Below are 17,111 nucleotides of genomic sequence, written 5' to 3' on the forward strand. Positions count from 1 at the left end.
TAACCTCAGATATGCAGATGACACCACCCTTATGGCAGAAAGTGAAGAGGAACTCAAAAGCCTCTGGATGAAAGTGAAAGTGGAGAGTGAAAAAGTTGGCTTAAAGCTCAACATTCAGAAAATGAAGATCATGGCATCCGGTCCCATCACTTCATGGCAAATAGATGGGGAAACAGTGGGAACAGTGTCAGACTTTATTTTTGGAGGCTCCAAAATCACTGCAGATGGTGACTGCAGCCATGAAATTAAAAGACGCTTACTCCTTGGAAGGAAAGTTATGACCAACCTAGATAGCATATTCAAAAGCAGAGACATTACTTTGCCAACAAAGGTTCGTCTGGTCAAGGCTATGGTTTTTCCTGTGGTCATGTATGGATGTGCGAGTTGGACTGTGAAGAAGGCTGAGTGCCGAAGAATTGATGCTTTTGAACTGTGGTGTTGGAGAAGACTCTTGAGAGTCCCTTGGACTGCAAGGAGATCCAACCAGTCCATTCTAAAGATCAGCCCTGGGTGTTCTTTGGAAGGAATGATGCTAAAGCTGAAACTCCAGTACTTTGGCCACCTCATGCGAAGAGTTGACTCATTGGAAAAGACTCTGATGCTGGGAGGGATTGGGGGCAGGAGGAAAAGGGGACGACAGAGGATGATGAGATGGCTGGATGGCATCACCGATTCGATGGACGTGAGTTTGAGTGAACTCTGGGGAGACGGTGATGGACAGGGAGGCATGGACTGCTGCTATTCATGGGGTCGCAAAGAGTTGGACAGGACTGAGCGACTGAATTGAAACAATTTTGTGATTATACATATCCCAATCCAGGTAACTTGCATTGTATTTATGTTCAACTAACATTTTCCTGTGCACAGACAAATTTGGGGGAGCGGAGGTTATGGGCAAGGTGGGGAGGTCAAATACAAGTCTTCTTTGTTGTTTTATCTGTAGTTCTAACTAGAAACCAATGTGTGTTGGGAGCTGTGGCGGGCGAGGGGGGAAAAAAGCCAATGTCTAACATGCCTTTTCCAGATAAACTTTAATCATCGTTACAAATGCCATCGCTCTTGATTCAGATATTAGAAATTACCTGATGTGGCCTGTAAATTAAGACTACCCCCCTCCCCCCGCACCCGCACCCGCTACCCAAAATCATCTCAACCATTCCCTTAAGTGTTAACAACTCAGTATATTGTTAAGTAGTCAGCCTGAAACAGTCAGGGAGGTCTAGCCGGCAGTTCTCAGTCAGACAGTCAGGCGTGAATGGTGAACTCACTAAACCCCTCAGATTGGTCAAACAACCGGGGTTTCCGTGGGAACGAGGTAAAAGGCAGCTGGTGAGAGAACAAAGGCTGCGCGTCCCAGACAAGGGCCTCCCGGCCCGCTGGCCTCTCTGGGGGCGGGGGCGGCGGTGCGCCCGGGTGGCTGGCTCCCGGGTCGGTGACCCACGCCGCCGCGGCGCTGGCGCTCCTCTCTCGGACCCCCACCACCACCAACACCACGCCTCCACCAGGCCGAGGCACAGGAGGACGCCGCCGAGACTGGAGTCTCGAGAGAAGGAAGGGGCGCGGGGGCTGAGGCCGGGCCGCCGCCAGAGTAAGTGAGCAAGCGACCTGTGAATCACACTGTAGGCCATCACCCGAAAGGACCGAGATCACGCGGCTCCCAGGGCCGGCTGAAGCCGCCTAGAAGGCAGCACGCCGGAGGGGAGGGGCGCTGGGGATAGAGCGAGACTTCCGCTGCCGTTCCGGTCTCTGAGAGGCCGCCGTCCCGGCCAGGCCCCGCCCCTCGCGCTTATGTAATAGGGGCGCGCTACCATTGGCCCGCGAGACCGGAAGAAGCGCAGGCGCGCGTGCGGGTGGGGAGGTGGGGAGGCGGGGCGGGAGGCCGGGGCAGGAAGGCGAGTGGGCGGGGGCTGCGCGGAACAGGCGGCGCTGGGGCGACTGGGAGAAGTGCGCGGCGTGCGCGAGCACGAGGCGTAGTGGCCTCCCTCAAGGCAGAGGCGGCGGGCGCGCGCGGTGGCGGCGGCGGTGGCGGCGGCGGGCGCGAGTTGCGGGCTGTTGTGCTGCCGGCTCTCGCCTTTCCCTTCCTTGGCGGGTGGAGGAGGCCGAGGCGGTGCTGGGCGCGCTCCCCTTCCTCTCCCTCCAGCCACCTCCCCCGCAAGCCCTCTCGTGCTGCGCGGTCTCTCCGACACAAGACTGTCCCGGCCCGGGTGAGCGGCTGTGGGGGCGGCGCTGACGCCGCAGGACGCCCGGGAGCCGGGGTCGGGGGCCTGCCGGCTGGGTCGGCGGGGGCCATGAGGGGGCGGGCGGGTCAGCGCGGGTCGCGAGGGGCCGCCGGCCTGCCCCGCCTCCTTGGGGGGCCGCCGAGCCTGCCCTGTCCCGGCGCGGGCCGCCGAGAAGGAGGGGAAGCTCGGGCGCCCGCCAGGCCCTGCAGGTGGCCGGCTCGAAGGCCGGCCGCGGCGGCGGCGGAGCGGTAACCTTACCCGCTGGCGGCAGCAGCTGGTCGGTTTCCCTCAGCTTGAGCTCCCGGTGGCCGAAGGGTCCAGGTTTCGGGCAGCGGAGGCCCCCGGGAGGCGTGTCTCGCGCCGGGGTCCGTGAGGAGGGGCCGGTAGGTAGGGGTTTCGGTGGCCGAAAAAGAGGAGGAATTCTCTCCCAGGCGGGAGAGGCCGGTCTGGGAAGGAAGGTGTGTCGGGCTTAACAGCCGGGCTCAGCGAAGTGCGGGCTAAAATAGACCTAACTGCCGGCCCTTTCATCCTCTCTCCTCTCCGAAAGGGACTTAGTTCACTAAAAAAGCTAGAGTCAAGTTGTTCACTGCCCGGGCCTCTTCATTTTCAGATACTTAATGGAAAATGATCCTACTTCCTGGATCCAAAAATTTTTTCTCTTACTCGTTTGTTTTGGTTTTAGGAGGCTCTTTGGGGGCAAGGCTTATACTTGGTACCTCCTGTAAGAGCCCCTCATATTGTAAGAACTCGTTATTCGCTTTACTTACTTCCCTCTTTACAGCCCCCCTCGGAAGACCATACAAAATAGTTACAAGCCAGCTTTTAGGTATTTGTAAATGACTTGCCCCTCCGTTCGCTGCATTTAATCAAGGAGAAGTTATGCTTAGTTACGCTTAAGATTTTGTAGAAAACTCAGTTGGCTTGAGAGCAAGCCCTAAGTTGAGCTGTCCAAAAGCAGGTGGTTTGTTCTTTTGCATTTCTGCTTTCAGAAAGGAAATCAATGCAAGCGTGTCGCTAGAACTTAGGGGCCTGTCTTACGCATTTAGACTGATTTCAATTTCTTTTACCTCGTGTTTTCTGTTTTAAAAATAAGAACAGCAACCACAATCTTTTCTTTATTAAAGCTGTTATGTATTTTTGTTGCTTTTGTGAGATGACAGTGAGAATGGGAAAGTGTATTGTTAATGTTGTATTTTATCAGCAATGCTAAGTCGCTTCAGTCGTGTCCGACTCTGTGCAACCCCATAGATGGCAGCCCACCAGGCTCCCCAGTCTCTGGGATTCTCCAGGCAAGAACACTGGAGTGTGTTGCCATTTCCTTCTCCAATGCATGAAAGTGAAAAGTGAAAGTGAAGTCGTTCAGTAGTGTCCGACTCTTAGCGACCCCATGGACTGCAGCCTACCAGGCTCCGCCTTCCATGGGATTCTCCAGGCAAGAGTACTGGAGTGGGGTGCCATTGCCTTCTCCCAGTTTATCAGCAGTGGTAACTGCAAAAGTTGCTTTTTTTCAGATCACTGCATGAATATTTTAGCGGAATAGCTAATAACTTCTGGATATCAAAGAAACTTCTAGAATTAGTAGCTTACCATTTTATAAGGTTTTTTTCCCCCAGTGTAAAACAGTTAAGAGGTTACCTACATAATCAGTGTATTAACATACATAGCATACATCATGTGGAAGAGTTCAGATCCATGTGAAGCCTGAAGTATTCTGACTTAGGGTACTGATACTAAGACATTGAGACACTAAGAATGTTATAAACATTGAGATGTCATAAAGATTGAGGACCTGTCATTCAAATAATGCAGAAGTGTCCAAATCTGTTTCCATGGGAATAGGTTTGTAAACTTGCCATAAATATAATTTTTGATAAAAGCATTTCGTTTGACTTGGAATTAATAAGGATTTGGTTTTTTAAAAAATAACAAAAATGGAAGTTTAATCTTGAGTGGCTAACACATCTGATTGTATATACCATTATTTGATGGGAATGGGGTTCCTGTATTAGGCTGCTGCTGCTAAGTCGCTTCCATACTGAAAAATTTTGTAATGTGTTGAAATGCTGAGCTGGATTCCTAGAAAAGGATTGACCTTCCTTTGTATTTTGACTTTTAGGTTCGATGTTTAATGCTAGTGGGAACTTGTCCTGTGGATGTGCCTTTTTTTGTTGTTGTTCCCCTTTTTCTTTTTGGGAAAAACTGGGGTGTTTCAGTGACTGTTTTGACCTCTTATCTAGTTAAGGTTCCAGTCAGAACAAGCTAACACTCTTTCCTGGTGAAGTTAATAAATGTATTTTGTGTTCATGTACTGAAATGACTTAAAAATATAAAGTTTAATTGCAGTGCTAGTCAAAACTATCCTTAGGGATTCTACTTAAATCCTATTTTAAAGTATTTAAAAACCAGCTCCAACTCATTATAGACCTTTTATGAATAGGTGTAACTTGTTGTCTTAAAGAAGTCTTTATTGAAAAAATAAAAATGTTTCCCCTAATTTTTAACCCATGTCAATTTCAGATTGCCAGTAGTAACAAGGGGTAGCTTTCATTTTTGTAAAAGTACCCTTAATGTTGACGGATATGAATTTGAGCAAGCTCTGGGAGATGGTGAAGGACAGGGAAGCCTGGCGTGCTGCAGTCAATGGGGTCGCAGAGTCGGACATGACTGAGCAACTGAACAACAACAACCCCCTTAATCTTACTTAATAACTTGTCCAGCAGTCATATGAAGACCTTTTTTTTTTTTAAAGAATAGCACAGTAATTTTATGAAACCTAAGTATTCAAGAGGATGGTTCCCACTGCTCCTGTGAATTTCTTTAGAGGCACTGGATGACAGCTTTTATTTCTCTTAAAGTTGTAAGAATCTCAGGTCAAAGGGGAAAGTACTTTTGCAAAATGATCAAGTGATTGAGGAAGGGGCTAAACTGTCTTAGGTAAACTTCTGAAGATTACATACAGGAAAGTGTATAGTTAAGTGAATTTTTACAAGTGAACACACTTGTATAACCATTACCTGGATCAAGACACAGAACATTATCGGCACCCCAAAAATCTCCTTCATGTCCTTTGTTCCCATTGTTACTTCCTGAATTAGTTTTGACTGTTTTAAACTTTATGCAACACAGGTTCTTTGTATCTGGCTTCTTTTCCTTTAACAGTGAGATATAACCATGTTGTTGCTTGTAATAATAGTTCCTTCCCTTTGAGTGTTGCATAGTAGTCCATTGTAGAAGTCTGCCACACATTATGTATCTGCTTTACCATTAATAAGCATTTGGATTCTTTCCAGTTTTGGAAACAGATGCACTGAGCATTCTTGAACTTTTGTACCTTTTGCTGTACAAAAATGTATTTGCATTTCTGTTGAATATATACCAAGAGTGGAATTGTGAGATTATAGCATAGGTGACTAGTTTTCTACAGTGGTTATATCAGTTTATCCTCTAGTAGCCTTGTATGCGAGAATTTGAAAATCCATACGTTTTGATTGACTAGTATTTCTGTAAAACAGCTGTCCAGTTCTTGGGGTGTTACCATACTAAGATTTCACTCTAATGTCTCAACTTCTGTTTTCAGATATGGCTCGTGGACAGCAGAAGATTCAGTCTCAGCAGAAAAATGCCAAAAAGCAAGCTGGACAAAAGAAGAAACAAGGACATGACCAGAAGGCTGCTGCCAAAGCTGCCTTAATATATACCTGCACTGTCTGTAGGGTAAGGGGAATTGAAAGACATAGCTTCCTACAGCCATACCACCCTGAACGTGCCCAGTCTTATCTGAAAGACATAGCTCTCTCATGGACAGTTCTTTCATTAGGGATTGGTTTGTATAGGTTAAAATTTTGCAAACATAGCAAGGTAAATGCTTTACTTGAAATAGGAGATTTGAGAGGTGATTGTGTTAGGAACCCATCTTCATTCCTCTATTCAATGATTATATATATGTGTGTGTGTGTGTGTGTTTTGTCTGTGCCTTGAGACACATACAAATCTTAGTTCCCTGACTAGGTTTTGAATCTATGTTCCCTGTAGTAGAAGCACAGAGTCCTCTAACCACTGAACCGCCCTAAAACTCCCAACAATTATATTTTTGGAATAGCTCCTCTGGCCAGACACAGTTCTCTTGGTGTTATTGAGAAGGAATGAACAAAGCAAAAACCCTTTCCTTGTGGAGAAAAAAGATGTCTTCTTAAGGGCAAATAATACACTTTGAACTTCATAAGAAAAGTCAGATTTACATTCTTAATTTAGAGCTATGTAAGACACCTCTGGTTATATACTTGGCTTTTTTTTTTTCCTTTGCTAAATTTGTAGTTATGTCTACAAGTAGAGTATATTCACGTTGAGGGCTTTTACTAGCATTAATGTGCTTTATTAGATTGAAGAATAATCATAACAGTTGCTATTGAGTGCTTATGAGGTGCCAGATACTGAGCCACATGTTTTACATGTATGCGCCCATTAGTCACACAACTCCTCTATGGCATAAAGTCTTTCATTCTTATTTTTCAGAAGAGTAAATTGAGTCATGGGAAGTTAAATAACTTGTGCTGGGTCACCCAGCTAGTATGTTGGAGAGCTGGGATCTGAACCCTGGAGGTCCACCTCTGGAGCCCACCTTCTGGACCACTGTACCACACTGCCACGAAGAAGTTGCCAGGGTCTTTTTTTTTCTTTTTTTTTTTTTTTGCCTGTTTAAACTCACTACTTTTTTTTCTTCTTAGTATTTTTATTTTTGGCTGCACGGGGTCTTTGCTGCTACTAGTGGACTTTCTCTAGTTGCGGTGATGGGGCTACTCTGCAGGCTTCTCATCGTGGTGGCTTTTCTTGTTGGGGAGCACGGGTTCTAGGGCACAGGGGCTTCAGTAGTCACAGCACTCAGGCTTAGGAGTCGTGGGTTGCAGGCCCTTGTGTGTGCATGTTCAGTACGTGAGATTCATGGGCTCTAGAGCTTGGGCTCAGTTGCTCCACGGCATGTGGAATCTTTCCAGACCAGGGATTAAACCTGTGTCCCCTGTATTGGCAGGTGGATTCTTATCCACTGTGCCACCAGGAAAGTCCCCTAAGGTCACCACCCTTGAAGTTAGTAAATAAAAGTGCCAAAGGAAAAGTGCATGGTGAGGTTGTTCAGTTAAAACAGACTTTTTTTTTCTGTATGTCTGGGTAGAATTGGTAGTATGGATGGGAAGTGGCTCAGATGCTCAGTCGTATCTGACTCTGCAACCCGATGGAGTGTAGCTTGCTAGGCCTCTGTGTCCATGGGATTCTGCAGGCAAGAATACTGGAGAGGGGGTGCCATTTCCTCCACCAGGGGATTTTCCCAACCCAGGGATCAAACCCATGTCTCTTACATCTCCTGCGTTGGCAGGCAGATTCTTTACCACTGCACCACCTGGGAAGCCCATGGTTGGGAAGGGATATTGAGAAGACTTGATTGATTCCTGGACTAAAGTTAATCTTTTATTGAAGTCATTACCGATGAAAGAATTCCTAACTCCTTAAAAGTTCTCATTAAGAGAAGAAATCTATTACATTAAATAACTTGTTTTTATTGAGCTTTGATATACACAAAATAATGAGATTGAGTGGGCTTCAGATTCTGTTTGGAAAGAGACAAGGTAAAAGTAAATTTCACCAAATTGCTAACGAAAAAATACTTTGACCTAAAAATACTAGAGTATCTCATATAGAACTCATAACAACAAAAAATGTTTATTTAATGTTTTATCTAATGTAATGTGCTTAAAGAATAAATAATTGAATGTCCTTGCGTAGTTAAGTCAGTATAGTGTAGTATTTGAGGTCTGAAGTACCTAGTACTAAGTTAAACACAGGTACTGGACAAATTAAACTGTAGGTTTTAGTTTCCTTAGCACATAAAATGCAGATAGTAAAAACTGATTTAAGATTACTGGAAGATTCTGTGAAAAGTTTGGTAACAATGCTTAACATGTCCAGTAAATGTTATCTATTGTTTGCTGTTAATCAGGTAATATTCTATGTGACCCATCCCTTTTTTATATGTGAAATGTGGGCTATGCTACGAATTTCTTTACTACAAAGTCCTTTTCATGTGTCAGCCAGTAAGTTAAAGGAATTTAAAAGTGTTTTGCAGTAGTTGTTGATCATGAGCAGGCTTAGGATTTTAAAAGCACACTTTTGTTTCATGAATCAGGTCTAACTCTTCTTTTTTGCACAATTTTAAAAATTAGACACAAATGCCAGACCCTAAGACCTTCAAGCAGCACTTTGAGAGCAAGCATCCTAAGACTCCACTTCCTCCAGAATTAGCTGATGTCCAGGCATAAAGTTGTTTACAGGTAATTGACATTTTCTTTTGTTAATGTCAGGTTGTATACAAGAGCAGAATTATTTTTTGTAATTGTAAAATTGATTTCTGTCTTCTAGCTGAGACTTCATTACTGCCCTCTTTTAAGTTAACATTTAACTTTGCAATTGTTAGAAGTCCATTTCCCCAGACCATATCCTTTCAATGCCTTTGAAACATCTAAGTTTTTACCACTGTAGCCAAAAATGGGATGAGGTGATGCTGGCCAACTCTGGTCCAAGAATGGAAGAGTTTTCAGCTTAAAGAAAATAACCATTATAAAAGTATTTGAGGATCTTGCTCCCAGAAATGATGCAGACCATAGTCTGTGAGTGCTTTTTTGTTGGTATTTGACTTAGAGTGCTTAGCAGAGTACATTAAAATATAAGGTAGGATGTAGGCATTCACTATAAACGGGACAGACACTTGAAAATAATCAGTTTGTATTTTCTGTGTGGTTGGATTTTTTTCCTAAATGGTGATGGTATATGTATGAGAATTATTTCTTTTTATATTCATCAAAGATCTGTTTATAAAACTTAGTTGACAGATCTATCAGGCTAACTTCATAGCTTAGGCATGTTTTGCTTTTTTTTAAAGACACTTGAAATACATATAAATCATATTTATGTAATGCTTACATTCACTGAACATCTTTTGTTTTGTAGATGAATACGTGACGACTTTGATTCTTCTACTGTCTCAGACCTTAGGTAACAAACCTGCAGCTGCTTTTCTAACAAACTGTTGATCAGCAAAAATAAAGGGGCTACAGAAACACTCATTTTTATGCTGTTCCCTTTTGGGCTTCATGCAAAGACAATTCTGTGTAAATGTACAGTTGACTCTGATTTGGAAATCTGAAAATCAGTCCATCCTTGTTATAAAAAATTTTTTTACAATTGTAATTATATTGATGTTCATATTGTGTAAAATAACTCATTTAATAAAGTAGTACTTTGATTTTACAACATCACAGGATAAATGGTTTTAGAAATTCTGTTCTTTCTACATTATTTGCCTTATAAAAATCTAATGAATTCATCAGCTAAAATTGCAAGCGCAGTTCTTAGGTCCTTTTCTCAGTTCAGGGGCAGGTTCATAGTTAAACCAGATCAGACTCATTCACTAATTTGTGCACAGGATTTTATTGGCCGTTGCTGACCTAGGTGAAGAATGACTTACCTGCTGCCTTAGTATATTGCAATCGTGTCATTTTTCCCTCTTCCTGTGATTGAGGTTGGACTATTTCAGCTTGCTATGTGACCTGGCTATACCTGCCAGCCAGGTACAGCCTGTAGATAACTGATATATTCTTCAGATTGGTTGGATTTTCAGTGAGCCCTTCTGAAAAATTATGTTCTAAAGTATATGCCACAATGAAATAACCAGCCTGTCGTGTAATATAAAATATGATGTAACATATGTGAACTGGTAAAGCACTATCTTTTATAAATTATACTTGATTCTTTGAAAATTGTTTAAGTTCTTTGATTTGAAATTGAAGTTCGTAATTTTGGAAGGGGTTTTTGGAAGTTAACATTTTGGCCAATTTATGAATGGATTTTGCAGTAACGGAAGGATTGGAATGACTTGTGGCTGAGTTAATTCCCAGAACCGTCTCCTTTCTTTCCTTTTTAAGTTAATAGTTGATTTTAGGAGTTTACTTTGTGCTGGTTCCTAAAATCAAAGACTGTGTATAGTATGACTTCCATGTGAACTAGAAAAGTATTAAAATAGGCCAATATCCACATTTTTTTTTGACTCTTAAGGATGGGGAAGTGGGTTGGTTCCGATAAATGCGGTAATTCCTACCCAATTAAAAAAGACTAATTTTAGATTTCTTCTAATTTGCTTTTGCCAACTGTTAATACTAAGTGAAACCGCTGTAACTCAGTTTAAATTTTAAAGTTGATTTAATAGGAAGAACATGCAAATATTTACTGGTATTGCTTAGAGCCGCAAATCTGATCCTGTGGATTGATTACAAAATGCATTCCCTCTTTCTGCTGTAACTCATCACTGCATTTGTTTTATAGCTGTGCATTTTCTGCCCACCTTGTTTGTCTTCAGTGTAAGTTTAAAATAAGATATTTCCAAGGAAAAGCTTCAGTGGTGATAGTTTCTTAGCAACTTCTATTATACTCTTACTTTAAAATAGTCATTTTTTCCATGTACTTAATTTCCTCAGTTTCAGATTTATTATCTGTTAATTCCAAATATGTTGGTTACCAGAACATTAGAATTTGCCTAATTGCTTACAGTGGGTATTACAGAAGTTACAGTTAAATTACAATTTAAAAGTTCTTAAAAGTGCTTTGAGCATATGTATGTTTATGTTAGTAACAGATCATTTACAGACCTTTTACAAGTTTTGGGTTTGTTTTTTTTTAATTTGCTTTATTGACTGTAATTCAGAATAAAAGTGTTATGTTCTTATGTTTAACCCTTTTTTATAAGCAGCTGAAGACACCATATTTAACTAGATCTCAGTGATAGGGAAATGGCTCCATTGATGTTGATAAGACATTCTTATACTTCATGTGAGGATTATTAGTGCAGTCCCCTTTTTTTGTGTTTGGCTTAAATCTACTAGAAGGGGGTAGATTTTTAACATCTCCATTATTTAATTTGAAGATTCTTTAATAGCTTAGTTCGTTATAAAACTGTTATGGTGTCTTCAAAGACTTGATAAAATACACAGAATTGCTCCTGTTGTATTCTGTATTACCGTTAGTTGCCAAAAGGAATGGGGTTAAGATTAAACTTGTTTCCATTCTCTTTCTTATGGATCTACATCCCCATGTTTAACTGACACATTGGGGGCTCAGTTGTGTGCTGTAATGTCTTATTAAAGAAGATATTAAAGAAAACTAAACTAGTCTAATTTCTTCTACATTTTAGGAGGTTTTTACATTGCCTCTTCCCAGTTTAAAAAATTTTTTTTTTCAATTCAGAATTGCCTCTTGAGTGTAGAATTGGTAGTTCTAAGGGTGACAGGAGATTTCTTTCATTTTTAGTGTTTTCCCTTTATCTGTTTGGGATCTATAGGATACTTAAGAAGAAAAGGAAAAAACCTTGCTTAGAACCTTGCTGTGTTGAATTAGTGGAGGAAATCATTGACTATTAATCTAAAACTAATACTAAAAAAATGCTTAGATCAGTTAATTAAATTGGATAAGTCCTTAAAGACATAGATTTGAGATAACACTTTTTATATTAAGCTACTGTATAGCTGATTAATCACATCATAATTAAAACCTGAGATGTATGTATCATGAATAAGGTAGACTTTACCAGCATTACCATTTTGCCCCTCCAAAACCTTTGTCTTTCATTTTTTAAGTATGTGGATTGTACTGTACCTATTTTAAAATATGGTTAATATAGAGGCCTTTTTCTATAATACAGTGACCCACCCACCACAGTCCAAACTATAACTGAAATATATTTAAACCTCTGTTTCTACATTAACTCATTTGTGCTAGAATTTTCATTTTGGGGCCAGTTTTTGGTATGGTTTAGTTTTGGTCAGAGAATATGCTTTTTAGAGTGTTTCACAATGAGGACCAACACTAGGGGGTTGTATTTACTGTGACTTTACATTCTGAGATCTTTCCAGCTAGCTTAATTTTATCTGTTAAAGTTTCAGAAAACTCTACTCCCAGTGTAAAGATTTAATAAAACATCTGTTTGGCTGAGAAAATAGATGTTTTATTAATGAAAATACAACTTGTCTTTATTAAATGTGGATTACCATATAAAACTGAAAATTAAATGTCTTCTATTTTAAATGTTCTTTGGCTATGCTGTTTACTAAGTTACCATCTTTTGGGAGTTTTTTTAACCATTGTTTAGCTCCAATTTTTTGTATATAATACAGCTCCAAATTTAAAATCTACTCATGGACAGACTTCAGTCATTTATTTAGATCCATAAGGGTATGTCTGTATTGTGAAGTAATTCTGTTAAAATCATATTCCTTTCTAGTCATTTTTTAATTTATACAGTATCATTGTTTCTTACATGATATTAATAATAACAACGTAGGGTTTGGTAGACAGAAGTATTTCACTTTATCACCACTTGTGTTGTAAAATTCAGAATGGGACCTGCATTTTGGATTCTAATGTATTAAAATTTTAATTAGGAAATAGGCCATCATAATATTTCCTCTAACAATGTTAAATGTTTCTCAGAATGAGATCTATAGCTAAGGTGACCATCTCTGGTTTGCCCAAGACACCACTTTGGCTTAAATTTTGATTTCATATTAATTGATATTTAAGATCAAAGTAATATTGTATGTAATCTACTTCAAAATCTCAATATTGCCTCCTTCACTCATAGCAGTTTCTAAGGTCACTGGCCACGCCCCTGCAGCTTGTGGCGTCTTGGTTACCTTGACCCGGGCACTGAACCTGGCCCACAGCAGTGAAAGCCCTGAGTCCTAACCACTGCACCACCAGGGAATTCCCTGAAGTGCTTTTTGTAAATGTTAAGTTTGTTTTATTTTTTAAATGACTATGGTACCCAGAAATTCTTAAATGGGAATGTGTGATACTGGCAAGGTTTGTCTTTCAAAGGCCTTGAATCTGTTTTATTTAATCATTTTAATATAGCCTAGTGAGACTTAAATATCTGGTAAAATTAACTAGCTTTTAAAACTCCGAAATGCCTTTATTCACAGACATTCATATAAACTTTATATTGTTTGTACTGTATTATTCAGACTTTTGATTCCTGCTCATCCTTTTATCCAGAGGACTTAGGAGAAGTGGTCAGATGGGTTAAGAGGTACTGCCTGTTAGAATAGAACACTTGTACTGAGGAAGGAAGGGAAGTCTGTAGCATTGACTGCAAGTCAGACATCCTCTGGGCTAACCGTATTGAACTCTTAATTTGGGGATACTTGAGAATTTGTAAAGGTAGTACTGGAAAGTTCTTCTATCCCTACACCCAATTTCACTTTACCCTAATATTATAATCTTACATTATTCTCTCTATCAGAACTAAGAAACCATCACTGGTGTGTTATCAGCTGCAGTTTATCTGTAATACCCTTTTTGTGTTCCAAGATCCAGTCCAGAATACCACACTGTATTTAGTTACTTCGTCTTTTTTGGTCTCTTGTGGCCTGTGATTGTTTCTCAGTCTTTGCTGGATTCTTTATGAACTTCACAGTTTTGAGGTGCATGCAGGTATATTATAGAATGTCTCTCAGGTTGAATTCGTCTTTTTTCTCATGGTTACGTTGGGGTAACAGGTGTTTGGGAAGAAAACCACAAAGGTGAAGTGCCCTTCACCTATCATCTTGGAGATGAATGATCCCCACGTGACATCACTGGTGATGTTAACCTCTGTCCCTTGGTTAAAGTGCTGTGTGTCAGGTTTCTCCACTGGAAAATCACCATTTTTTCCTTTCCATATGCTGTCTTTTTAAAGTACTGGGATGTCCAGCCCTTACTCAAGGGGAATGGGGATTTAGCTCCACCTGCTGGAGGGGAAAATATGTACATTATTTGAAATTTCTTCTATAAGGAGGATTTGTTCTCCACCTTCATTCATTCAGTCATTTATTTATATCCATATGGACTCAGTACTCTTATTTTGCTATTCAGATTATTCTGGCTTTGGCCATCGGGAGCTCTTTGACATTGTCTCACATGTCCCTTTGATATGCCCCATTCTTTTTTGAGCATTTCCTTATTACTGTGGGAAGCTCTGAGCTAATCTGTGTGTTCCCTACACCAGCCCTGGAAGGAGCTATTTCTCCAAAGAGACCTGATTTCTTTTATTGGAGAATGGTATTTAGAAACCAAGATCTGGGCACTGGGTATGCGGGGTTTTGTTTTTATTTATGAAATGTTGAACTGTTTTCTACCATTAATATTATCTGTGGGTTGTGGGGAAGAAAAGTACTGTTCTCCCAGATCTTTAGGCAGTAGACTGTGAATGAGTAGTTTTCAAAACTGTACATCATTACTGAAGCGTGCTCTTCAAAAAATTTTTGTGGTTTTATTTTTTTACTTTTGTTTCTTAAAGCATTCTGTTACTGACATTTGTTGAGAATAATATATGTGAAGTTGTTCTATAAACTGTAAAGTGTTAGTCACTCAGTTGTGTCCAATTCTTTGCGACCCCGTGGACTGTAGCCTGCCAGGCTCCTCTGTCATGGGATTCTCCAGGCAAGAATACTGTAGTGGGTTGCCATTCCCTTCTCCGTACAAATTGTAAAGCATTATATAAAAGCGATGAATTATTATAGAAAATGGAACAAAGTTCCCTAATCTTTAGAAATTAAAATTTGTTTTAAGGGATATCATATTTATATAATTTTAGGCTATATTAAGTGCTTTGCATATCTTAGAGACAGTAATGTCGACAGGAATATACAGGAAGAAGATGGTGTCTGGGTTGGAGAGGTTGGTCTGTACTGGGGAGGAGCAGTGCATGGGGGAAGCAAAGTGAGGGTGGCTGAGTGAGCTCAGGCAAGTACATAAAGTTTCTCTGACAGAAAGAGAGTAGGCAGCCAGAGCACCAGGCTCGTGAATGAGAGCCTTTGAGTCCACGGCTCAGAGTGGGGAGCAGGCATTTGAAGAGGAGCAGATTGTGCGATGCGCATACCCTGCTGTGAATAGTTCATTTTACTCCCAACACCATGGGGGCCCTTTCAGGGTTTGGGGACAGGGAAGTGACATGTTACTAAGATTAATATTCAACAGTGAGATATGGTGTTGGTATTGTTTTGATAGAGCTCTTTTTACAACCTCTTGCACTTTCCCTGTCCATAATTGAACTTGGGATTATTCAGTGTCATTAAGAATGCAGATTTACAGGTAGACTTTTGCTCTGCTATAGTGCAATGGTACTGTGAGGATCCAAAAACCCGTGTTTAGGGAGGTTTGCCTCTGCTCTAAATGGTCCCAGACTACAGCAAGTCTGTTATATTGGGGTCAGGAAGATCCCTGGAGAGCACAGTGGCAACCCACTCCAGTATCCTTGCCTAGAGAATCCCATGGATGGAGGAGCCTGATAGGCTACAGTCCATGGGGTCGCAAAGAGTTGGACACGACTGAGTGACTTCACTTTCACTATAAAAGTAATACATTTTCATTATCTATTGAATTCTGGGGAATATAGTAAAGTTGAATATTAAAACATCATAACAGAAACTTTTTGGTGAATATTCTGTCTCACATACACACATATGTACCTGTGCATACATGGCAAATATATTTAAGTTAATACACACTTGCATGTGATTCGTTGCATATTATGTTTTTGTGCTGTGCCATTTCACTAACGTTATAACAAGTGGAGTTTTCTTCATATAAACTTTGTAAGTGAATTTTTGTGGAGTCGGTCGCTAGGTTCGAAAGACCCCCTGGAGGAGGGCATGGCAACCCACTCCAGTATTCTTGCCTGGATAGTTCCATGGGGCAGAGGAGCCTGGCAGGCCACAGCCCATGGGATCGCAAAGAGTCGGACATGACTGAGGGACTGAGCACACAGTGTAATGATCCATAGGGTAGGTTTGCTATAGGTTTTTTTGGTCGTATAATAATTCCCCTGTTGTTGATCATTTAGATTTTCTCAAATTTATGCAGAAGGCTTTGTTTCTACATTTAGAATTCAGCATTATAAACTTTAAAGCTCATGCAAGGAGGTAGGTCATGATTTTGAAGAATGTGTTGTACTTTATTAAAATAGAAGATGAGAAAGAACCTGAGCAGAAGGCTGGTAGCATAGGGGAGCAGGAGCATGCTATACTTGACTTTGAATATTATTGCATCCCCTTCTTGGATACTAGCACTCTTCCTTGAATTTGGTAGCTTAGGCATGGTGTATTGTATTTCCTTAATTTGTAGTGGAGCTTGGGCATCTTAATTATATGAAGTACAAAAGTTATAGGATCTGTCCACATTACTTGCTGGACATCTTAACAGATAAAGTGTAAAACCACAGTTTGCATATAAGGCATATTTTTTATTCAAGGGTGATGAAATTTGCTTGATTTATTGATATCTGCCTGTTACAAAGAAAAGGGCAGTAATTTTTATTATGTGAGCTCAATTTACAGTAACAGAATAGGCTTTTGTGTTTCTAGATCTTTTTAGATTTCTATAAAAATAGAGAAATAGATTTCTCAACCAAATAGACTGTATTTAAGCCTGGGTTTGAGTAGCCAGTATTTCTGATAGGAACAGAGTTCCTTAAATAGAATAGGAGGTTGTTTAAAGCTATACTTGAATGACCCAGTGAGAAAAAGTACAACATCCAGGTTCAAATTTGGCTCTGCTTTTCCCTAGCTGAGTGAACTTGGACAGGTCACTTCACCTTTCTGAGCTATGGAATCTTCAGTCTCCTTACAAAATGTAGAAACCTAATAACTGACCTCAGAGGATTGTTCTGACTTAAGCAGTGAGTGACATCTTCAATATGAGTCCCTTCCAGTCCCTGGTGCTGAGCACTGGTGCTCAGTAACTTAGCTTTCCTCCCCCTCTCCCTTTTCCCTGCCCTTCTACTGAAATACAGTACATAATGTGTCTCATACATACCTT

The 17,111-nt window shown here is 40.8% G+C and overlaps 1 protein-coding gene across 2 annotated transcripts; it reads left to right on the top strand.

The window, feature by feature from the left end:
- The first annotated feature begins 1,791 nt into the window (after window positions 1–1,791).
- Window positions 1,792–9,520, top strand: ZNF706 (zinc finger protein 706). 2 transcript variants are annotated; one of them, XM_055546511.1, is made up of 4 exons: window positions 1,792–1,858; window positions 5,797–5,933; window positions 8,432–8,539; window positions 9,216–9,520. In XM_055546511.1, exons 2-3 carry the CDS (start codon window positions 5,799–5,801, stop codon window positions 8,525–8,527), a joined length of 231 nt encoding a protein of 76 aa, XP_055402486.1. In that variant the 5' UTR covers window positions 1,792–1,858; window positions 5,797–5,798; the 3' UTR covers window positions 8,528–8,539; window positions 9,216–9,520. The 2 variants fall into 2 exon arrangements, with proteins under 2 accessions (XP_055402486.1, XP_055402487.1); XM_055546512.1 differs by lacking the exon at window positions 1,792–1,858 and adding an exon at window positions 1,909–2,204.
- The last annotated feature ends 7,591 nt before the right edge of the window (window positions 9,521–17,111 follow it).

This window comes from Bubalus kerabau, chromosome 14, assembly GCF_029407905.1.
Source record: "Bubalus kerabau isolate K-KA32 ecotype Philippines breed swamp buffalo chromosome 14, PCC_UOA_SB_1v2, whole genome shotgun sequence".
In the NCBI taxonomy this organism is placed as follows: Eukaryota; Metazoa; Chordata; class Mammalia; order Artiodactyla; family Bovidae; genus Bubalus; species Bubalus kerabau.

Coding starts and splice junctions, on each gene's coding strand:
- ZNF706 (XM_055546511.1), top strand. CDS start 5,799: ATGGCTCGTGGACAGCAGAAGATTCAGTCTCAGCAGAAAAATGCCAAA. Junction 5,934..8,431: donor ATACCTGCACTGTCTGTAGG/GTAAGGGGAATT, acceptor TTTAAAAATTAG/ACACAAATGCCAGACCCTAA.